The 24,036-nt window shown below is 36.9% G+C and overlaps 1 protein-coding gene across 7 annotated transcripts in view; it reads left to right on the plus strand.

The window, feature by feature from the left end:
• STK3 (serine/threonine kinase 3) overlaps window positions 1-24,036 on the plus strand; it is a 352,806-nt gene that overhangs the window by 193,883 nt on the left and 134,887 nt on the right. For 6 of the 7 annotated variants that reach the window (XR_013528197.1, XR_013528198.1, XR_008477026.2 and 3 more), the window contains exons 7-8: window positions 6,947-7,084; window positions 21,999-22,124. Coding sequence is in view for 4 of the 7 variants with exons in the window: in XM_035277381.3 (XP_035133272.1) it covers window positions 6,947-7,084; window positions 21,999-22,124 (264 nt within the window). In the remaining 3 variants the exon portion in view is untranslated. The remainder of the gene's footprint in view (window positions 1-6,946; window positions 7,085-21,998; window positions 22,125-24,036) is intronic. The other variant, XM_054246383.2, reaches the window with a different exon arrangement.

Here is a 24,036-nt window from a genome sequence, read left to right on the forward strand (position 1 = left end):
TTAGGCTTTTTTTTTTTTCTTCAGTTATTTGTCAGGAATTGACATGCTTCTTACTGTTTTCTCAAATCTTTTGAGTCAGTTTTGACTCTCTCATCTATTGCTCTTATTTTCTATTGCCCTTCTCTCTCTGGAGGTTAAGCCTTTTAAGAATTCTTACTGTACTTCAGCAGGATGTTTGGGAAGGAGTTGAGGTAAATTGGTATGTTCAAGTCACCGTACTTAACTGGATATCTTTATATCAACATTCTCAATATAAATTTAGATTTTACTATGGAGAAGTACTATGCCTAATGCAGTTGAGATACAACACTTAAGAGATTGTATACTCTGAGTTGCTATAACAAAATACCATAGACTGGGTAATTTATGTACAAAAGATAGCATTGCTCACAGTTCTGGAGGGTTTGAAGTTCAAGATATAGATGCTAGCAGATTTCGTGTGTAGTTAGGGCTTGTTCCTCATAGATGGTACCTTTGATGTGTCCTTATTTGGCAGAAGGGATTAGATGGTTCTATGGGGACTTGCTTATGAGGACATTAATTCCATTCACAAAGGTGGAGCCCTCATGACCTAATCACCTCCCAAAAGCCCCACCTTCTAACACCATCATGTTGGTGATTTGCTTTCAACTTAAGAATTTTGCAAGAGACACAAACATTCAGACAATAGAAGACGCTATCTTGCCTTCAAGTAGTTTCCATGTTATCCAGGGCATTTAGAATGAGATTATCACTAATCAGAGTATACAGGATTAAAATATGGAAAGTTTTGAAGTTGAGATATTAAAGAGTGAAAACACTTGTCTTATATTTTGTATTTTAGAATGGTGGTTCTCGATGTTACTCACCCATTAGAATTGCTTGGGAGACATAAGAAAATGTTGTGCCTTGTCCTCACCCCAATTCAGTTAAATCAGACTCTTATGGCTGATACTAAGTTCTGCAAGTGCTGAACTTCTGATATGACCCAACTAGAATTTGAGTGATTTCTTTCTTTATGGGTAACAAGATGCCCTTGGCTCACCTTGTAATTTCCCTGCCCTATGTCTGAAATGAGTCAGTTTCTCTCACAGCTCCATGAGGTTTCAGACTGCACAACTTAGAAGATGCTGGTCTCCTTTCTGTGCTTCACTGACTCACTCATTCTTTTTGACTCAGCTGAAATCTCATCTTCCTATACCCATTTAGCCCAAATGCGCATTTGAGCTAAGTCATCCCTTGTAATGCCCATTGCTCACATGTATTTGAGCATTTACACTATCTTATTAAAATCTGATATGCATTTTTGTATTCCATTAGATAAATTTCTTGAATAAATTATTATATTTCTGGTATGGATATATTTATCTGCTTACAAAAGTCAGTTGAACTCATCATAGGACTTCTATCTGAGAGATTGAAATTTATGATAAAGTTCTTTAAGCGTTGGTGTTTGTTCACTTTTGCTTTTCTCTACAGCCGTATTTTATGATATTGTTAAGTTGTATTAAAGGGATATTATATTTCAGTCTTGAAAGATGATAAGATTTAAGTGGAAGCAATTGAGGGTATCGGGATTTAAATAGCACATGAGTAAGAGGTGGTTGTGGGGCAGACTGGAATAGGAGACAGCTAAAGGGTTGGTATCAAATGAAGCCTTTGCAATTGCGAGCATAAGTTTTAAATGCTTTTACATATGTATATATATGTATGTATTTAAATAGTCACATATATATTTCTAAATAGAGTCAGGATCTCACTGTGTTGCCTAGGCTTACCTTGAGCTCCTGGGCTCGAGTGATCGTCCTCCCTCAGCTTCTTAAAATGCTGGGACTACAGGCATGAACCACCATGCCTAGCTGCAAATACAATTTTTAAAAGTTAAAAAAAATTAAAAAGCCATCATAGTAAAAATAAATTTTAAAGAAACTTATGCAGTCTTGTACATAATTGCTGCTATGAATTAATAGTTTAAATCTGTAAGATTCTATACCATTTTTTAGTTTTTATTGCTGCATACTAGTCATTTTTATGTGAAAGTAGTCTTTACTGTTTTACTCCCTCATTTTCACTTTTTAAGAAGTTTTCTTTGTGGTTTTGTAGTTCACAAGTTTGTCACATTTTATGGCAATATATTACTTTATGATATTCATATGTAGTTTACTTAGCACCTTCAATTGTTTGGCCTTTTTTTTTTTTTTTTTTTTTTTTACTTTTCCACAGTTAGAGATGGTAAAACTATAATCATCTTTGTTACAAATACTTTTCCACTTTTTTTTTTCTAGAGACTGAATGTGTATAACAGAGCTTTTATCTTTTTTTTTTTGAGACAGAGTCTTGTTTCGTCGCCAGGCGCCAGGTTGGAGTGCAATGGCGTCTCGGCTCACTGCAACCTCTGCCTTCCGAGTTTAAGCAGTTCTCCCGCCTCAGCCTCCTGCGTAGCTGGGACTACCGGCACGTGCCACCATGCCCAGCTAATTTTCGTATTTTTAGTAGAGATGGGGTTTCACCATGTTGGCCAGGATGGTCTTGATGTCTTGACCTCGTGATCTGCCTACCTCAGCCTCCCAAAGTGCTAGGATTACAGGCGTGAGCCACCGCGCCTGGCCAGCTTTTATCTTAAAATAGTTATGTGCCACAGAAATTTAATGGAAACATAGAGGTAATGTGAAGTAGCATATACTAAGGAGTCAAACTTGAGTTCTAATTTGACATTCACCTTCTTAGCTGTGTGTTCTTGATTAAGCTAGCTTACTCTTGAGAGCCACAGTGGTAAACTTAGGTTAATAAAAGCTTACCTTACAATTGTGGTTGGCACTATTTGAAGTGTTTTGCATATGTTAATCTATTTAAAATTCAGAACAGCCTTAATATTCCCATATTAAGATGTGGGAACAGAGGTATAGAGTAGTTAAATGGCTCAGATAGTTATAATAATGGTGCTGTTATGTACCCAGTACTGTCTAGAACTGGTTCTCTTATTTGCTTTGAACTGCCAGAACACCAGCTGTACCCTCTCCCTTAATCTGGTTTCCAGGCCGGTACATTGGCCTTTCTTGGCCACATTAATGATTGCTACTGGAGCCAGAGTGAAGTGTGAGTTCGTGTTCCCAATACCTTAACTTGTGCTTACTGTGGAAACTATATTATAGGAGCAAGGCTCACTTTAGATTTATTATTCTCTTCAAAATTTCTGTATAGTTTATATTTGCTTTTGAGGGAGTAGTGATAATAATTTAGATTCACATTTTTTTTTTTAAACAGAGTTTTGCTTTTGTTGCCCAAGCTGGAGTGCAGTGGCGCGATCTTGGCTCACTGCAACCTCCGTCTCCTGGATTCAACCAATTCTCCTGCCTCAGTCTCCTGAATAGCTAGCATTACAGGTGCATGCTACCACACCATGCTAATTTTTGTATTTTTAGTAGAGACAGGGTTTCACCATGTTGGCCAGGCTGATCTTGAACCCCAGGCCTCAGGTGATCTGCCTGCCTCGGCCTCTCAAAGTGCTGGGATTACAGACATGAGCCACCTCACCGGGCCTAGATTTGCATTTTTATATTTACATCGAAGAGACCTTTCCCTATCCTTCCCTTTTTCCTCTTTTCCATCCCTTTTCTAACTAGCAATTTTATATTTGTTTAGTATAATTTTACCCTTTGATTACTAGGCAGAGTGCCAGGATTTTTTTATACCCAGCGAGGGACCTGATAAACATCCAGTTCAACCTCCTCACTTAGAAAAACAAAAACAAAAGCAAAATAATACTAAAGCCACACAATCAGGTAGTGATTTACATACTGACTCATGGCCAGTATTGGTGTCATCACATTGTACTGTTTGCTTTTATTTGTAATGTCTTTTATAAATTAGTGTAATTTCTTTTATTTCCTTTTCAGAAATTATTTTAAAATTTTATTTAGCTTGTTACCTGTGTACTATGTTTGCTATCAGGAAACGGCTATATTTGTTTACTTCTTTGTAGTTTTATAGTGTTTTCTCATTTGTCTCATTTATTTATTGTGAAGATAACCTTTTTGCTCATGTATCTGAGGTTCTTAACTAACGGCATGAATTTCCTTGTTATTCTTGCACTCAGCTGCTGTAGATTCAGACATGTGTTGACTCATTTGATTCAGATTATAAAGTTCAGGCATTGTAGCTTCTTATTTCCAGCCCTTTCCACATCTCCTGTGTACTCCTGCAGTCTAAGGCATGACATTTCAGGCATGAAGATAATTAGTTGTTTTGAAGCACCTAGATTTCTTGGCTTCTTAAACTACTTGTGATCAGAGTAGTTCTTTTAGAAACATAATCAGAGGTTTGGTATGTAGTTAAGCAACACATTGTGTAGAAACAAACACAGGATAGTCATGTCATTTATTTTACTAACATTCTTCAATCAAAATGGTGTTAGAGATAAGATAAATTATATGGCTGTAATGTGTGTCCCTCTGATTTGGTTGGTGTCAAGGGAATGAATTGTTAGTCTAAAGCGAGCCACTGATTGCCAAAACTTTTTGTAGTAGGGGCCTATTACTTAATCAACTCATACAAAACCTCGAGATTCTTAAGAGGATCCTCTGTGGTTCCTTCTTAGGTTAAATTAGTTGAATACAGTAAGGCCGACAAGAAAATTTGTTGTTGATTATCTAACCTTAAAAAGTAGAAATAAATGGCACAGTGGTTTTCCTGTAGACATTTTGTTATAGATTATACATTAAGACTTATTTGTTTGGACTGTATACTTGGTGTTCATGCTTGTTGAATGCATATTTGCGGGTAGAATGTGACATTTTAGATTCACTTTATGAGAGTATTGGGTAAATAAGAGTTAGAGTTAAGCTTTTTATCCTTGAGTTTCTAATTGCTACTGCTAAGGTGAGCCTTATATGTTAAGATTATCTGAAGATAAGACTGCAACTCATTGCCTCAAAGTTCAAAGGAGAGTATTGACTTCAAGGACATAAATCACTGTGTTATCCACCAGTTTACAACAGAAGTGCAGATGAACAATATTTATCTAGACAATCTAGTATAATATACCTGCAGTTTGAGGTCAGTCTATATAGAGGTGTATGTAAGTCCTTTGAACTGTTTTGCAGAGATGAGAGTTCAAATTTATTTTTATTCTCTAGTTGGAAATAGCAGGTGGTTTTGTATGCCTTTTCCAGCAGCTGCGTTTAACCCCATTTTGCTTATTTTTAAAGCCTTATTAGGTTCTACCTCAACTGTTGAGCTGTCTGAGATTAATTATGTTATCTGCAGGCAGAATTTCATTTTCTGGCACTCCGTTGTTTGCTATTTGTTGCATATGTTTGTTTTTTTTCTCCACAAGTTCACTGTGAGTTCTGTGGGTCTGAGATATGTATCCTATTTTAAAATCTGTGATTGCTAGGTTTACAATATCTGATATTTAAAGGGACCATCATATAAAGTAGATAACTGAGCCAGGCTAGATAGGGCTCATGAAAAATGAAGAACATACATCCTAGTTTAAATTAGCCTAATTACTGGAGATTCATACCTTTTGGGAATGTGAGATTGATGTCTGAATGAAATAGGTCCACTGGCACTATTTGGCCTGTGGCCCTTTGGTTTGGTACCTCTAAATTATAGCAGTGTTCTAAACACACAAAAATGCTTTATAAATATTTGATTGAAAGATGTTTATTGTTTTGTAATACTGGCTACACTGCTTTTGAAAGATTATCATAGATGTAATATGTATAACATGATATGAGATATACAAAAATGTTCTATTAAAGAATTTATCTTTTTTGAAGGAAGATGCATATACCAGTAAAGAGATTAACTCTTAACCTAGAATCAACAGACCCAGATATTGAGTCTTTCCTGCTGTGTCCACAGAAAGTCCTTTGGATCACTTTCCAAGTTAGAAACCAATGATGACCCATTGTAGTAAATGGCTGCATATTCTGAGGGCATTCAAAAGAACGATAATAGGGAATTATTAAAATACCTGAGTGCCTTGCAATTTAAGGTACCTATTTTTTATTTCTTGAATTCTGGAGTAATTTTTCATGCTTTCTTTTTTTTAACCTCTCCAAAGCAATGTTGTTATCGTGTACTCTTGGTTCCTCCTTTGAAGTATTTCATGCTTCATTTCTTCCATTTCATTCCTGTAGTTTGAACATTTTATTACTCATGTTGGGACATGTACATTATCCCTGTAACTGGATTTTGTATTTCATATTTAGAATGTCTCCAGGTTTTTGTTTTTTAAATCTACTTCTTGGGTCATAAACATACTCAGATTAAAAGCGAAAACAGGCCAGGGTGACTGTCTAGGAGGTAATAGATGAGATGGAGTCTTTTTATGGCTTTTGAATTTTGAACTATCTGAATGTATGTCATTATCACTAAGTTATTAATACTGAATCATTAGTAATAAATAAAAGTGGTATATTACCTTTGAAATTTTTTATTTGAAATTTTGATTCATATATTTAAAAAGAGAAATCCAAGTCTTGGCTTTATCAAGTATTATTTCAAATTATAGCAGTAATTTTACTTATACTTAAATATTCTGGATTGCAAAAGCAAATTGGACTCCTGCTAGCCATTTTAAGCGGCAGTACTTGTGTAAAACTGAAATGAGAAGTAAATCTGGCACATAGTAGCAGAATTTGGGAATATATCTGTTTAGGGAATGTCCTTAGTGTGTCAGAAATGTAGTCTTCTTTGGAAATTGAGAAAAAAGTAATCAGTAAAATAAAGAATGGTGTGCTCAGTGAGCTACAATTCAAATAGAGGAAATTTCATGGGAAATGATTACATTAGTAGCAGATGGATTGGCTTCCTGAATTGCAGTCTTACTGGAAATCCTAGAATGGCTTAAATTTGTTTTTCAAATTTAGAGTCTGATGAAAAGATAGATAAAGAGATTTGTTTATTTGGCTGTGCTAGTGTGATTCTTACTGTCTTTTGGATATTTCATTTGTACTAGGCTATTTTTATGATTCCCACAAATCCACCACCAACATTCAGAAAGCCAGAACTTTGGTCCGATGATTTCACCGATTTTGTTAAAAAGTGTTTGGTGAAGAATCCTGAGCAGAGAGCTACTGCAACACAACTTTTACAGGTCAGTGCTTGTGCCTCGAAGGGAAGGATATTTTCTTCATATCTTTCAGCTCTCTGACATTGGCCAGAATTGCTGTGTGTTTCATAACTGATTTCTAAAGATGTAAACCTCCCATCCCCTCCTCTTACCTCTCCTCTTTGCTCTCTTCTTTACTTTCCTCTCCTCCCCTCCCATCCCCTGATTCCCCTCAGTGTTGTTTTAAAACAAAATTTCCAAAGCATTCTCCTTTCAGAAAGGAATCTTTGTCTTCATAGTTCCTGTTTCTCATGTTTTTTTTTCTTATGTTCCTTGACTTAGCATTTATACTTTGACTTTTTACTCCAGTATAAAATATGTAAGTACAAGATCTCTGGACTCCTTGAAAAGATTATCGTGCTGTAAATATCAGTTACAGGATTATCTAAATGAAGAGTTTCAGAGTTTCAGTGTTTTTAGATAGAATAATTATAAATAGACTTTGTATCTAGAATGTCAGTAGATTTTTAAATATACCTTAAAGTTTAATACAAATAGAGACAATTTAATATTTATAATAGTTGTTTGTGAATCGTAATTTTCCCAACAGAATAGCCTTAGAATTTTCAGCTAATAATAAGCACATTGCAAAATGATTCCTACTGTTAAGTGACAAAAGGATGAAAAATATGGTTCTCATAAAAAGTGACTTCCCTGTCTTTAAAAGAACCATTGGATGTAAAGGACAAAAAAAGAAATGTGACTGTCCAAGGTTTCATTTTTCCAAAAGGATGTGTTAAGGGGTATGGGAAATAGGCTCTTAAGTATAATGTTTATTGTTATGAAAGCTTAACTTAGAACTCAGTCTCCATAGATGCCAGTACAGCAATATTGCTTTAAAATAAAAATCCATATATTCTTTGACACAACAATTGCACTTGTAGAAATTTATTCTACAGAAATATTTATGTGTGAAAAAACATATGTGTAAAAATATTCATAGGACATTGAAATTGTAAAAGATTGGAAAGATCCTAAATATCTGTCAACAAGTTGAAAACAATTTAAAGCCCATGAAAAAGAGTGATTGAAAAAATACTGCATACACACAACAGATTTACATATCTTAATGCTTATAATGGAGCATTTCTGGAAAAATAAGGGAGAAACTGGCCTCCAGAGAAGGTAACTAACTATGGATGGGGCAGGACTGGAATGGAGACTTGCTTTTTGATGAATATTGTTAATGATACTTTTGAAATTTGGGTTATGTGCAAGTATTACCTTTTAAAAATTAATGGTTAAGATGCTAAAATTTTATTTTTTCCACAAAAAATTGATTAATTAAAACATTTTGTTTGAAATATTATCAATATTCCTTTGAAATATATATGTATGTGTGTATTATGTATGCATATATTTTTTTATTTTATTTTTGAGATGGAGTCTCACTCTGTCACCCAGGCTAGAGTGCAATGGCACCCAGCTCACTGCAACCTCTGCCTCCAGATTTGATGCCTCAACCTTCCAAGTAGCTGGGATCATAGGTGTGCGCCACCATGCCTGGCTAATTTTTGTATTATTAGTAGAGACAGGGTTTCACCATGTTGATCAGGCTGGTATCAAACTCCTGACTGCAAGTGGTTCTCCTGCCTTGGCTTCCCAAAGTGCTGGGATTACAGACACGAGCCACCATGCCAGCCTATATATATATTTTGAGATTGGGTCTCATGCTGTTGTCCTGGCTGGAGTGCAGTGGTACGATCTCGGCTCACTGAAACCTCTACCTCCTGGGCTCAACCTTTCCTCCCACGCCAGCCTCCTGGGTAGCTGGGACTAGTGGGGCATGCTGCCATGCCCAGCTAATTTTTGTCTATTTCATAGAGACAGGATTCGCCATGTTGCCCTGGCTAGTCTTGAACTCTTGGGCTCAAGGAATCTGCCCACCTCAGCCTCCCAAATTCCTGGGATTATAGGCATGAGCCATCTTTCCTTTGCGCTCCTAGTATCCAGTACTTAATACATACATATTAACGTTAATATGTGTTTATTTAACATAACAAACTTCTGATTTAAAATTTTTTGGGGGGGCTAGGATAATTATCTTTGGCCTCTTTAGAGTCTCATTAGGTCTTATTTCGCCAGAAGTCTAAAAGCCATTCTGTCTCTTTAAGGACTTTCATATATGTCTTACCTGTTAAAATTTTAATCAGCTTTCCCCAGTGTTTTGGCACCACAGACTGGTTTCATGGAAGACAGTTTTTCCATGGATGGTGAGTAAGGGTGGGATGGTTTCAGGAGTAAACTGTCCTGCCTCACATCATCAGGCATTAGTTTGACTCTCATAAGGAGCATGCAACATGTGCAGGTCATAATAGGGTTTGTGCTCCTATGAGAATCGAAAGCCACTGTTGATCTGACAGGAGGCAGAGCTCAGGCAGTAATGCTCACTCACCTCCTGCTGTGCAACTCTGTTCCTAACAGGCCACAGCGATACCAGTCCACAGCTGGAGGTTGGGGACCCCTGATTTAAATCATAGTTTAACTCTCACCGGACAATCGTATTGCCAGATTTTAGTTGACACCTATCTATAGCTTATGTGTATGGATTATACCATATTGATTTCTGGATCCCAGTAAACAAAGAATAATATTTAGAAGGAAATTCGTGATGGATTTTAAAAATAGTGTTTGATTTTCTGTGATGCAGAGAGATTATGATATAAATTTTAAAAAATCATAGATGGGAAGGATCCTTTGAGATTATTAAGTTGAAATTTTAATAGTTTTTAAAATAAAGAAATTAAAAGCTGAGAGATGTTAAAAGACACAGTTTAATTTCAGTCTAGTTAGCAGCAGAGTTTCTGATCAGAAGATGATCCTTAAACCTGCTGAGGGGCAGCCTAGAATCTAAAGTCAGTGAGTGGCCAGGCGCGGTGGTTCACACTTGTAATTCCAGGACTGTAGAAGGCTAAGGCAGGTCGACACTTGAGATCAGGAGTTCAAGACCAGCCTGACTAACATGGTGAAACCCCATCTCTACTAAAAATACAAATATTAACCAGGCATGGTGGTGCACACCTGTAGCCCCAGCTATTTGGAAGGCTGAGGCAGGAGAATCACTTGAACATGGGAGATGGGGTTACATTGAGCTGAGATCACACCACTGCACTCTAGCCTGGGCAATAGTGTGAGACTCTGTCTCAAAAAAAAAAAGAAATAAAATCAGTGAGCAGTCTTCCATGATCTCTTCATTTGTGCCAAGTTGGAAAACAGAGCTACTTACAATGCAACTTCAAACAACTGTGAAGACAAAGACTGTGCCCTAGAGGAGTGTAGAGCAATAAGAAAGAAAGGACTCCTGTCCTACTCTAAAACTTTTTAACAAACTAACGGAAAGGCCACCCTCCTTCCAAGAAACACAAAAAGCTGAAGTTATATTCTTTGAGAAATATAAGACAAAAATGTTAAAAAAATTACAATAGATATAGAAGTTACATTCATGATGCACAGCATATATGATTAAGAAATGTAAAAGTAGAAGAATGGATACAGTAATCACAGATGCCTGTTAGAGAAGAAATAAATCATTTTAGGGAGGAGAAATGGTATGGATAATATGAACAAAGATGCAGAAATGGGAATTGTGTTTTAGAACACAGTAAGATCTGCTTAGCTAGAGCAGAAACACCAGTTGGAGAAACAGTGTCTGAGTTTAGATACAGACAACAGTGAAGCAAGAAGGGTATACTGATGCCTAGGATGAGATGCCTGAATTTTGTCTGAGAGCCACTGTAATAATACAAGTGTGAATTGTTAAGAACCTGAGTTTAAAAAAATAGTTGCCAAAATAGAAAATAGTAAATCTGATGAAAGTATGAGAAGGATTTAGTGACTGATTATATATTAACAGAAGTGGGAGAAGACCAACACTACAAAGACTAGAAACCAGTAGAATTACATTTCTTTTCTTTTTCTTTTTTTTTTTGAGATGGAGTTTTCGCTCTTGTTACCCAGGCTGGAGTGCAACAGCATGATCTTGGCTCACCGCAACCTCCGCCTCCTGGGTTCAAACTATTCTCCTGCCTCAGCCTCCCAAGTAGCTGGGACTACAGGCACGTGCCACCATGCCCAGCTAATTTTTGTATTTTTAGTAGAGACGGGGTTTCACCATGTTGACCAGGATGGTCTCGATCTCTTGACCTTGTGATCCACCTGCCTCGGCCTCCCAAAGTGCTGGGATTATAGGCGTGAGCCACCGCACCTGGCCCAGAGTTACATTTCTTTAACAAGGTATAGAAATTTCAAATTACATTATACATTGTCTTCTCAGGGGAAAGTATAAATCACCCTTCCAAGCTCCAGTTATTTTTAAGAAAAGCCAATATACATGTCTGGTTCATCCAGTTTACCACAACCCTACTTTTAGGCAATTCATTGTGAATTCACTACAGTGTTATACTATAGTTAGTCTACAGAGCTTAAAGTTCTTAATCTCAAAATCTCGGTATGTCCAATTTTATTTATACTCATGCTTTCTCTACATAATTATTGCAAACATGGTTTTGATCAACAAAGAGGGACTGGCTAATAAAATTAAAAGGGTACTTGAAGAGCAAGACTGTATTAATTGAGCATTCTTGATATTCAGAAGAGAAGTTTTATCAGACATATTGCCAAGTTTTTAAGTAAAGATGCTCCTTAACTTATGATAGAGTTAGGTCCTGTAAACCCCAATGAAGGTTTAAAATGTTGTAAGTCAAAAATGTATTAAAATACACCTATCCTAGCTTAGCCTAGCGTACCAAAAATGTGCTCAGAACACTTACATTGGTGTAGTTGGTGTTTTGTAGACATGACTGAATGTGAAAACACAAAACACAATATCCAAAATGGTGACAACAGTACACTATGTAATATTGGTTAATTACCCTCATGATCACATAGCTCACTGGAAGCTAGAACTTATTAATACCTCCATGCTCAGCATCATAAGGGAATATCATAGCACATATTACTAGCCTGGGAAAACATCAAAATATCAAATATCAAACTTCCAGGTATGGTACCTACTGAATACATATCACATCTATAGCATTTTAAAGTTAAAAAGTCCTAAATTGAACCATTGTAAGTCAGGGACTATCTGTATATTTTTAAAGGCATTTTAAGATTAGCAGGTGGTAAAATTAAAACTGCAAAGCAACATAAAACAGAATGCAGAAAAGACAATATGACAAATATAAAACATTTATGATAGAATATTATGAGAAAACATTTATGTTTTACATAATATGAAACAATTATAAAAATGGCATTAGCATATAATTATATCCTAATATAAATAAATGGTTTAATTTTTTAAAATTTATTTATTTTACTTTAGATGCATACTATATCTGGCATTTCTCCCCATGTTATCCCTCCCCACCCTGCCCTCCCTCCCCTACCCCCGCAACAGACCCCAGTGAGTGATGCTTCTCTCCCTGAGTCCACGTGTTCTCATTGTTCAACACCCACCTATGACTGAGAACATACGGTGCATGGCTTTCTGTTCTTGGGTCAGTTTGCTGAGAATGGTGGTTTCCAGATTCATCCAAGTCCCTACAAAGGACACAAACTCATCATTTTTTATGGCTGCACAGTATTCCATGGTGTGTATGTACCACATTTGCTTTGTCCAGTCTATCATTGATGGACAGCTGGGTTGGTTCCAGGTCTTTGTTATTGTACACAGGGCTGCAATGAACATACATGTGCATGTGTCTTTATAGTAGAATGATTTATAGTTCTTTGGGTATATACCCAATAGTGGGATTGCTGGGTCAAATGGAATTTCTATTTCTAGATCCTTGAGAAATTGCCACACTGTCTTCCACAATGGTTGAACTAACTTACACTCCTACTAACTGTGTAAAAGTGTTCCTATTTCTCCACATCCTTTCCAGCATCTGTTGTCTCCAGATTTTTTAATGATCACCATTCTAACTGGTGTGAAATGATATCTTAGTGTGGTTTTGATTTGCATTTCTCTAATGACCAGTGATGATGAGCATTTTTTCATATGTTTGTTGGCCTAATATATGTCCTCTTTTGAAAAGTGTCTGTTCATATCCTTCACCCACTTTTGAATGGGGTTGTTTTTTTCTTGTAAATCTGTTTTAGTTCTTTGTAGATTCTGGATATAGCCCTTTGTCAGATGGGTAGATTGCAAAAATTTTTCCCCATTCTGTTGGTTGGAGATTCACTCTAATGATTTTTTGTTTTGCTGTACAGAAGCTCTGGAGTTTAATTGGATCCCATTTGTCTATTCTTGCTTTTATTGTCATTGCTTTTGGTCTTTTGGTCATGAAGTCCTCGCCTATGCCTATGTCCTGGATGGTTTTGTTTACATTTTCTTCTAGTGTTTTTATGGTGTTAGGTTTTATGTTTAAATTTTTGATCCATCTGGAGTTAATTTTAGTGTAAGGTGACAGGTAGGGGTCCAGTTTCTGCTTTCTGCACATGGCTAGCCAGTTTTCCCAACACCATTTATTAAACATGGAGTCATTTCCCCATTGCTTGTTTTTGCTGGGTTTGTCAAAGATCAGATGGTTGTAGATGTATGTTGTTTCTTCTGGGGTCTCTGTTCTGTTCCATTAGTCTATGTCTCTGTTTTGGTACCAATACCATGCTGTTTTGATTACTGTAGCCTTGTAGTATAGTTTGAAGTCTGGCAGTGTGATGCCTCCGGCTTTGTTCTTTTTGCTTAGGATTGTCTTGGCTATGCGGGCTCTCCTTTGGTTCCATATAAAGTTTGAAGTGTTTTTTCCCAGTTCTGTGAAGAAGGTCATTGATAGCTTGATGGGGATAGCATTGAATCTGTAGATTACTTTTGGCTATGCGGACTCTCCTTTGGCTCCATATAAAGTTTGAAGTGTTTTTTCCCAGTTCTGTGAAGAAGGTCATTGATAGCTTGATGGGGATAGCATTGAATCTGTAGATTACCTTGGGCATTTTCACAATATTGATTCTTCCTAACCACGAGCATGGAATGTTTTTCCATCTGTTTGTGTCCTCCCTTATTTCACTGAGCAGTTGTTTGTAGTTCTCCTTGAAGAGGTCCTTTACATCCTTTGTTAGTTGTATTCCTAGGTATTTTATTCTCTTTATAGCAATTGTGAATGGGAGTTTGCTCTTGATTTGGCTCTCTGTTTGTTTGTTATTGGTATATAGGAATGCTTGTGATTTTTGCACATTGATTTTGTATCCTGAGGCTTTGCTGAAGTTGCTTATCAGTTTGAGAAGATTTTGGGCTGAGACGATGGGGTCTTGTAGGTATACAATCATGTCATCTGCAAATAGAGACAGTTTGACTTCCTCCTTTCCTATTTGAATACGCTTTATTTCTTTTTCTTGCCTGATTGCTCTGGCTAGAACTTCCAGTACTATATTGAATAGTAGTGGTGAGAGAGGGCATCCTTGTCTAGTGCGTGATTTCAAAGGGAATTCTTCCAGCCTTTGCCTGTTCAGTATGATACTGGCTGTAGGTTTGTCATATATAGCTTTTATCATTTTATGATATGTTCCATCAATACCTAGTTTATTGAGAGTTTTTAGCATGAAGGGCTGTCGAATTTTATCAAAGGCCTTCTCTGCATCTATTGAGATAATCATGTGGTTTTTGTCTTTGGTTCCATTTATGTGATGGATTACGTTTATGGATTTGCATATGTTGAACCAGCCTTGCATCCCTGGGATGAAGCCTACTTGGTCATGATGGATAAGCTTCTTGATGTGCTGTTGCAATCTGTTTGCCAGTATTTTATTGAAGATTTTTGCGTCAATGTTCATCATGGATATTGGCCTGAAGTTTTCTTTTTTAGTTGAGTCTCTGCCTGGTTTTGGTATCAGGATGATGTTGGTCTCATAAAATGAGTTAGGGAAGATTCCTTCTTTTTGTATTGTTTGATACAGTTTCAGGAGGAATGGAACCAGCTTCTTTTTGTATATCTGGTAGAATTCGGTTGTGAACCTGTCTGGACCTGGACTTTTTTTGGTTGGTAGGCTATTGATTGCTGCCTCTACTTCATCCCTTGTTATTGGTCTGTTCAGGGTTTTAGCACCCTCCTGGTTTAGTTTTGGTAGAGTACAAGTGTCTAGGAATTTATCCACTTCTTCCTGGTTTACTGGTTTATGTGAGTAGAGCTCTTGGTAGTAATCTCTGATGGTAGTTTGTATTTCTGTGGGATCAGTGGTGATATCCCCTTTATCGTTTTTTATTGCATCTATTTGATTCTTCTTCCTTTTCTTTTTTATTAATCTGGCTAGCGGTCTATTTTGTTGATCTTTTCAAAAAGCAGGTCCTGGATTTATTGATTTTTTTGAAGGGTTTTTTGTGTCTCTATCTCCTTCAGTTCTACTCTGATCTTAGTTATCTCTTGTCTTCTGCTGGCTTCTGAGTTTTTTTTATCTTGCTCCTCTAGTTCTTTCAATTTTGATGATAAGGTGTTGATTTTAGATCTTTTCTCTCTTCTCTGATGGGCATTTATTGCTATAACTTTCCCTCTCAATATAGCTTGAAAGGTGTCCCAGAGATTCTGGTAAGTTGTGTGTTCATTCTGGTTGGTTTCAAAGAACATCTTTATTTCTGCCTTCATTTCATTGTTTATCCAGTCAACATTCAGAAGCAAGTTGTTCAGTGTCCAAGTGGTTGTGCTGGTTTGAGTGTGTTTCTTGATCCTGAGTCCTAGTCTGATTGTGCTGTGGTATGATAGACTGTTTGTTATGATTTCTGTTCTTTTGCATTTGCTGATGAGTGATTTGCTTCCAATGGTGTGGTCAGTTTTAGAGTAAGTGCAATGTGGTGCTGAGAAAAATGCATATTCTGTGGATTTGGGGTGGAGCGTTCTGTATATGTCGATTAGATTCGCTTAGTCCAGCTCTGCATTTTTAGTCCTGGATATCCTTGTTAATTTTCTGTCTTGTTGATCTGTCTAATATTGACAGTGGAGTATTGAAGTCTCCCACTATTATTGTGTGGGAGTCTAAATCTCATTTTAGGTTGTTAAGAACTTACTTTATGTATCTGGGTGCTCCTGTGTTGGGGGTGTATATATTTAGGATAGTTAGCTCTTCCTCTTGGATTGATCCTTTTACTATTATGTAATGTCCTTCCTTGTCTCTTTTGATCTTTGTCTCTTTTGATTCTTGAATACAGCACACTGATCGGTTCTGACTTTTTATCCAGTGTCTTTTGATTGGGGTGTTTAGGCCATTTACATTCAATGTTAATATTGTTATGTGTGAATTTGATCCTGCCGTTTTGTTACTGGCTGCTTTTCTTTCTCATCAGTTGACTCATTTTCTTCATTGTATTTTTGGTCTTTGCCAACTGGTTTGCTTTTGCAGTAACTGGTACTTGTTCCTTTCCATGCTTAGTGTTTCTTTCAGGATCTCTTGTAGGGCAGGTCTGGTGGTGACAAAATCTCTCAATAATTGCTTGTCTGTAAAGGATTTTGTTTCTCCTTCACTTGTGAAATTTAGTTTGGATGGATATGAGATTCTGGGTTGAAAGTTCTTTTCTTTAAGGATGTTGAACATTGGCCCCCACTCTATTCTGGCTTGTAGGGTTTCTGCTGAGAGATCTGCTGTGAGTTTGATTGGCTTCCCTCTGTGGGTGTCCTGACCTTTCTCTCTAGCTGCCCTTAGCATTTTTTACTTCATTTCGACCCTGGTGAATCTGACGATTATGTGCCTTGGGGTTGCTCTTCTTGAGGAATATCTTTGTGGAGTTCTGTGTATTTCTCGAATTTGAAATTTGGACTGCCTTGCTAGGCTTGGGAAGTTCTCCTGGATAATATCCTGGAGTATGTTTTCCAGCTTGGGTTCATTCTCCCCATCATATTCAATTACATTGACCAAGCATATATTAGGTTTTTTCACATAATCCCATGTTTCTTGGAGGCTTTGTTCATTTCTTTTTACTCTTTTTTCTCTTGTATTGCCTGCTCTTTTTATTTCATTGAGTTGATTTTCAATCTCTGATATCCTTTCTTCTACTTGATCGATACAGCCATTAAAACTTGTGTTTGCTTCATGTAGTTCACGTGCTGTGTTTTTCAACTCCATCAAGTCATTTATGTTCTTCTCTAAGCTGGTTATTCTAGTTAGCATTTCGTCTAACCTTTTTTCAAGGTTTTTAGTTTCTTTGCATTGAGTTAGAACGTGTTCCTTTAGCTCTGAAAAGTTTGTTATTATCCACCTTCTGAATCCTGTTTCCGTCAATTCTTCGCACTTCTCAGTCAAGCTGTGATCGTGTTGTTGAGGAGTTGTGATCCCTGTAAGGAAAAGAGGTGTTCTGGTCTTTGATGGTTTCACCTTTTTTGCACTGGTTTTTCCCCATCTTTGTGGATTTACCTGGCTGTGGTGTCAGAGAGCTGCCTGATGAGGTGGCTTGTCTGCCTGTGGGGGTGCTCCTGGGTTCCTAGGGACTCCTTCAGGTTACTAGGGAAGCTTCCTTTGTCTTTTTATGCTGGGAGATTAGGCCCACCTCTTCTGCTGACCTGTAGGCCTGCTGGGTTGTCAAGAACACTGTCCCATTGCTATGTAGGCTTCCTGTGTTTTTTGTTAAAACATGTAGCCCTGTCCCACCCCTCTAGTGGTGGGTTGTGCCCTTCTTCCACTGGGCTGGATCATTCAGGGTTCATCCCAGACTGTGGCACTGGCTATGCAACCCTCTAGAGTCAGAGCTTCAGTCTTCTAGGATTTGTAGGGGAGCGTAGGGACCTGCCCAGCTGCACCTGGCCGTCTCCCCCTTCCAGCCTCCGCTTCTCTGGTCATGGGGTAGGAGCCGCCCAGCTGCTCCAGCGTACAGATCCCTCTCTCTACGGGCAGCGGGGAGGGGGCGATAGCACAGTCTGCAGACTCTTATTCAACTCTGCACTTGTAATTCCTGGAGCTTGACTGGCAAAGATACCCTCTTCTGTGTATTGCTGAGGCTTTGGGGGAAGCGCTATATCTGGACCGGAGTGCCAGAGGTGGAGCCTCTGACTCGCTGGTCAGATGCACTTTCTGGATGAAGCAGCACCCCTCCCCACCTTGGTTTGCCCTGAGTGGGCTTTGGTCACCCTCGGACCAGACCCGTTGAAATGCACCTGGTACCTCAGTTGGAGCTAGGAGATCTCTGGGTTTCTGCATCTCTCTCTCTGGGTGTTGTGCACTGGAGTTGTGTCTAATCTGCCATCTTGGGTTAATTTTTAAATTAAGTAATATTTAGTTAGGTACTAAGAGACAGTGGTTCACTTAGTTAATAAGATAAATGCAACTCCATGCTTTCTACATGAGATAAACTTACAAACTTATGTAAAATCCATCTCATGTTTCTATATGAGGCATACTTAAAAGAATTTGGGTTAAAAGTTAAAGACGGGCAGTGAAATTTTTATAAAACATAAAAAGATATTATGAATGACATCAAAAAAAGCAAAATTGACAGAAAACAGTAAATGAGGGGTCATTTAATATTGATAAAAACAATATAAAAGATATAGTTATAAAATTGATATATTAACATAGCATTATATATAACAAATTATAAAGACATTAGAAGAGGTTGCTCTAAATAAATAAATTGGGATATTTTGATATTCCTGTTTCACTGAGAAACAATATAGGCAATAAATAAAGGTAAACATCATATGAATAATATAGTGATTGATTTAATAGAAAAATCAAACTTTATATTTAATAAGTAGAAATTACATCTTTTTGTTAATTGGTTAGGAAAGCGTATGACACCAGCATGAGATAGAAACAGAAACAATGAGACGGAATCAAATGCCCAGAAGTGGTATATAGTATACATAGGAAACTAGCATATTATGAAGATAGCATTTCTAATCAGTGAGGGAAAAGCAAGTTAAAGTAAAACTGCTGCTGCGATAACTGCCTGCCTTTAGTGGGTGCTGAGATTACCTTAGTTCTTCACCACAGAAATAACAAAGTAATTTCCACATAGATTAAGGTCTTAAATGTTAAAAAAAAAACAAATGATAAGGGAAAGAACTAGGGGTTAATATAGGAGAATATTTATATATTCAATCCAGTGCAGTAAAACAAAAGAAAAATGGATGATTTGAATACATATAACTTAAAAAATGCATGAATGGCAAAAAATGAGAACAAACTATATATATATATGTGTGTGTGTGTGTGTGTGTGTATATGTGTGTGAGATATATATATATATATATATATATAACATTTATGTCAGGCAAGGGGCTGAGTATATGAAGGGTTTTGCAAAGTATTTCAGCAAGAAAAAGATGAATGTGCCAGATTCTAAAAGGCAATAAAGTTTTCCTATTTCTAAATATATCTAAAACAAAAATTAAAGAGGGTGAGGATTCTTAAGCCATCTAAAGTAATGAGAAGACAGAAATTATCTTAAATCAACCTATCACATTCTTCATGATGTATTTTAAAAATTAAATTGCTTGAAAGGTTTATGCTTTAAAAATCTGAAATATTTCCTCTCAAATTTTGTTTATGTTCTCAGTTATCAATTTCTAAACTGCTAGATTTCAAAATTAATGATTTATACAGAAACACTTCAGATAAAACAAGTGCTTAAAGTGTGTTGAAGAAGGGATTTCTGCTTCTGGACAGATTGAATAATCATGTTTTTCTCTATATTTCCTCATTAAAGTACAGCTAAAACCCTGGACATTATAAATTTATAAAACAAGCATAAAAAGACTGTGAAAGGTGGAAAGAAGGCAGTAGACTTGCTAGAGATGGTGGGACCAGAGGAAAGATGTATCTGTGAGTTCCCTGGGCTTTCTTTTTCCCTCATTTATCACACACTAGGTAGTGGAGAAGCCTACAACCCAGAAACAACATTGGGCACAAACTAAAAATAAAAACCTGCCCTCTCAAGCAGAAGGATGGAGAAATGGACAGCCTAGCAAGACAGAAAACTTTCAGACAACCATTTGACTCTAGGCAAACACCACCAAGAACACTATGGCCTACCCCCACCAAAAAAGGCTAAATGGAGAATGTACACTTCCACCCTTTTGATGCTGTCCAGTCCTTCTACTGAGGCGGTGTTAGAGAGACTGAGTGTCAAGCTAAGGCATTCATCTCCACAAGGCAGTATAGAAAGTACCTCCTCCCTAAGTGTGGAGTGTCAGTGAAGACCATGTGGGAGCCTAGACTTATACTCCTACCAGGCAGTAATAAGAACCCAGTAACCTTTCTGTTGGAGTGGGGTCAGAGGTAGTCTAGTGAAGGGTCAGAACTTTGACCACCAATCAGCTAAAATGAGACTACCTCCACAATACCAGTACAGGACTCTGGGAGAACCTGAGCTCTCACCCTTATCCATTAGTAATAAGGAGCCCTCCATAGCCTAGGCCAGGAAGTGGAACACAGTATTTGCACTCACATTCACTTAGTCGCATATAACCACCTGAATGGGTTAAGCTGAGAAATGTAGGAGCCAGTTGGGCAATTGTAGGTCCAACCACGACCCTGTTTTAGTGTATGAATAGAAGTCTCTACCATAGATATGTTAATTGGACTTAATTTATCTGGTAAGATTAATCTATAACTGTTTTAAAATAATTTATTGGTTCTTTACAATTGATTTTGTATTTCTATGCCCTGAAAAAGTTATTTATAGTTTTCCCAAATGATATGTTTGCCATTTTAAAGACTCTTTCAAATATCTGTTTCTTCTTCAGCACAAATTTTTTTGTCTTTAAATATATTTTTGTGTTCTGTTGATGTTTATTAAAATAACTCAGGTTTGGGTACAGTGATCCATGCCTGTATTCTGAGCACTTTGGGAGGCTGAGGCAGGAGGATCACTTGAGCCCAGGAAGTGTGCTCACAACAGAGCAAGACCCTGTCTCAAACAAACAAATCACTCACCCACTCACTCACTCACTCACTCAGGTCACTTTTACCTGACTTGATGCTGTCTACTGACATGTAATTATGAAAATTACTGAAACTGATTGCTGCCCCAAATTTAGGTTATCTGTCCCAAATTATAAACTTTCATTGTACTTTCTCTCATGTCCCTCCTTCTCAATAAAAGAAATTAAAACCTAGATCTATTCTGATAGTTTTCCTTCTCTTTGTCAGAATTGTAGAGCTAACTAAATTTAGCTTAACTAGACCAGGGCGATATTTTTTAAAAGGTAACAAGTTATTTTATATATAGTAAAGAAATTGGGTAATATTAATTTTCTGAAAAAATATTTTTGTCTTCATTGGAAAAGATTAAATTACTTAAGATACAGTAGAACAGAAAATATGTTACAGAAGTAGCAAAATAGTTGCTTTCCTTTTGGCCACTGATTTTGGCTGCCAGCTTATTAAGATTAATTAAATTCTGTAACTCAGTACCAAAATAAGTTTATGTGTAATCATATTTTTAACTTTATCTTTTTTATTCCTAATGTGTGCTTCTGGCCGGGCGCGGTGGCTCGCGCCTATAATCCCAGCACTTTGGGAGGCCAAGGAGGGTGGATCACGAGGTCAACAGATCGAGACCATCCTGGTCAACAAGGTGAACACCATCTCTACTAAAAATACAAAAATTAGCTGGGCATGGTGGCGCGCGCCTGTAGTCCCAGCTACTCGGGAGGCTGAGGCGGGAGAATTGCTTGAATCCTAATATATACTTCCTTTGGATAATTAGATCTTTAAGGATAATGTAGTTTTATTAACAGGGTTGCATTTTTGTATGTGTGCTTTAAGTTTTTTTTGAAAACAAGCCCAAAAGCAAATTCTTTATTTCTAGGCAGTTGCCATATTCTCTTTTCTTAATCTATACATTTAATTCTGCATGGAAAAACAATCACTGAAGCCTGTGATTCTGGTTAACATTTACATGTTGTCTTAACATTTGTTAGCTATAATTCAGAAAACTCTTTTGAATTTACACCATTGAATTTTACTTTTCTAGCATCCTTTTATCAAGAATGCAAAACCTGTATCAATATTAAGAGACCTGATCACAGAAGCTATGGAGATCAAAGCTAAAAGACATGAGGAACAGCAGCGAGAATTGGAAGAGGAGGAAGAAAATTCGGTTTGTAATTATCTTCAAAAGTTGATTTTTTTTGCTTCTGAGTTACTTTTCTATAATTTTGTTACTTTAAATATATTAATAGCACTTACTGTTTTATTATACAAGTAAGGTATGTTTCTTCACTGAATCTCACAATATATGTTTGCTATCTTTTTCTGATGCCTCACGCCTGTAATCCTATGACTTTGGGAGGCCGAGGTGGGTGGATCACCTGAGGTCAGGAGTTTGAGACCAGCCTGGCCATCATGGTGAAACCCCATCTTTAAAAAAAAAAAAAAAAAAAAAGAATTAGTGATTAGTGGAATGTAATGTTGATAGGATGGACTTGCACAATACCTAGTATCTAGTTGATATAAACTCAGAGTTTATTGAATAAATATTGTCTTGAATTTGGACAATTTTGTGTCATATCTCCTGGACTTTCTTGTAACTGGTCACCAGCTGTACTGTAGACAAAGAGTACCATAGCAGAACAGGAGTTACAGAGAAAGCAGGAGGGACATAAAAGGGCCTAGCATATTAAACTAGCCATTTATTCCTTTACTTTTGATGTTACTATATTTAAATAACAAAATAATTGTATTTATTTACCACATTTTGTAGTGTCTAATGCTTCTTCTTTTTTTTTGAAACAAAATCTCACTCTGTCACCTGGACTGGAGTGCAGTGGCACAGTATTGGTTCACTGCAACCTCCACCTCCCAGGTTCAAGTGATTTTCCTGCCTCAGCCTCCTGTGTATCTGGGACTACAGTCACATGGCACCATGCCTGACTATTTTTTGTATTTTTAGTAGAGATGGGGTTTCACAGTTTTGGCCAGGCTGGTCTCAAACTCCTGACCTCAAGTAATCTACCCACCTCAGCCTCCCAAAGTGCTGGGATTACAGGCATAAGCCACTGCACCTGGCTTGTAGCATCTAATGCTTCTGTTCCTTGCGAGTTATTTTTTGCCTTGTGTTTGAAATTATATATATTTTTCTGGATAACGATATAGAGGTGAATAGCCCTTGGTATTCAAATAGTCATAAAATCTGAAAACACATGTATTATTTTATTTTTTACTGATTGAAAATGTATTTTATAACAGTATGTTCTCCCATAAAAATTAATTTAAAAAAATCTTATAGTTTCTGTATACAAATAGTATTATTTTGCTAAATTTAATTTAGTTTTAATTTCAGAGGCCGGTTATCCAATTAGGAATTCTTTTGAAATTCTTTTACTCTTTTTACCAATTATTAAACCTTGTATCATTTGGTAGCCCAGGACAAGGAGAAATGTGCATCTTTGTTGAGCTGGTTTATAGTCATGTTCTTTAGATATGCAGCTACATGAATTATTTATTTGGCCATCATCATGGACTGCCTAGTGAGAGAGATGCTTTAAACTTGTATTCTAGATGTAAAAATCTTTCACCAATGAATTCACTACTTACAATTTTAAATAGTGTCTTCAAAAGGTATTATCTTCATATTTGTCATTGTGCGTTAATTCTACAAAGATAAGTAGGTGATATGGCAGATTTAAAGACCCTTAGTTCTTGCTCTCAGGGGGTTTCATGTTTCCTACCCTGGATTCTTGTGTGATGGTAGATACATTTAGTTTCAGATTTTTCTCCAGTTAATGTTTTTAAATATTTAATTTTGGTAGTTGTTTCTTATGGTTTCAAAAGCACTTTATCATATATTATCAGTTTTTACTACTTTTTAAGAGCTTATTACAGTCACTTTGGTTTCTTTCTGACCCTTTAGTGATCTCTTTCTTCACTATTTTTCTTTCCTTCACTAAGCTTGAGTTACACTAGTCTTTCAGAATTTTAATTTTTTTTTAACATGCTCAAGATGTTTCCTTACTCGGGGCCTTTTCATGTGCTATACCCTGTACTTGAAACTCTCTTCTTCCTTAGAACTC

This window comes from Callithrix jacchus, chromosome 16, assembly GCF_049354715.1.
Source record: "Callithrix jacchus isolate 240 chromosome 16, calJac240_pri, whole genome shotgun sequence".
NCBI lineage: Eukaryota > Metazoa > Chordata > Mammalia > Primates > Cebidae > Callithrix > Callithrix jacchus.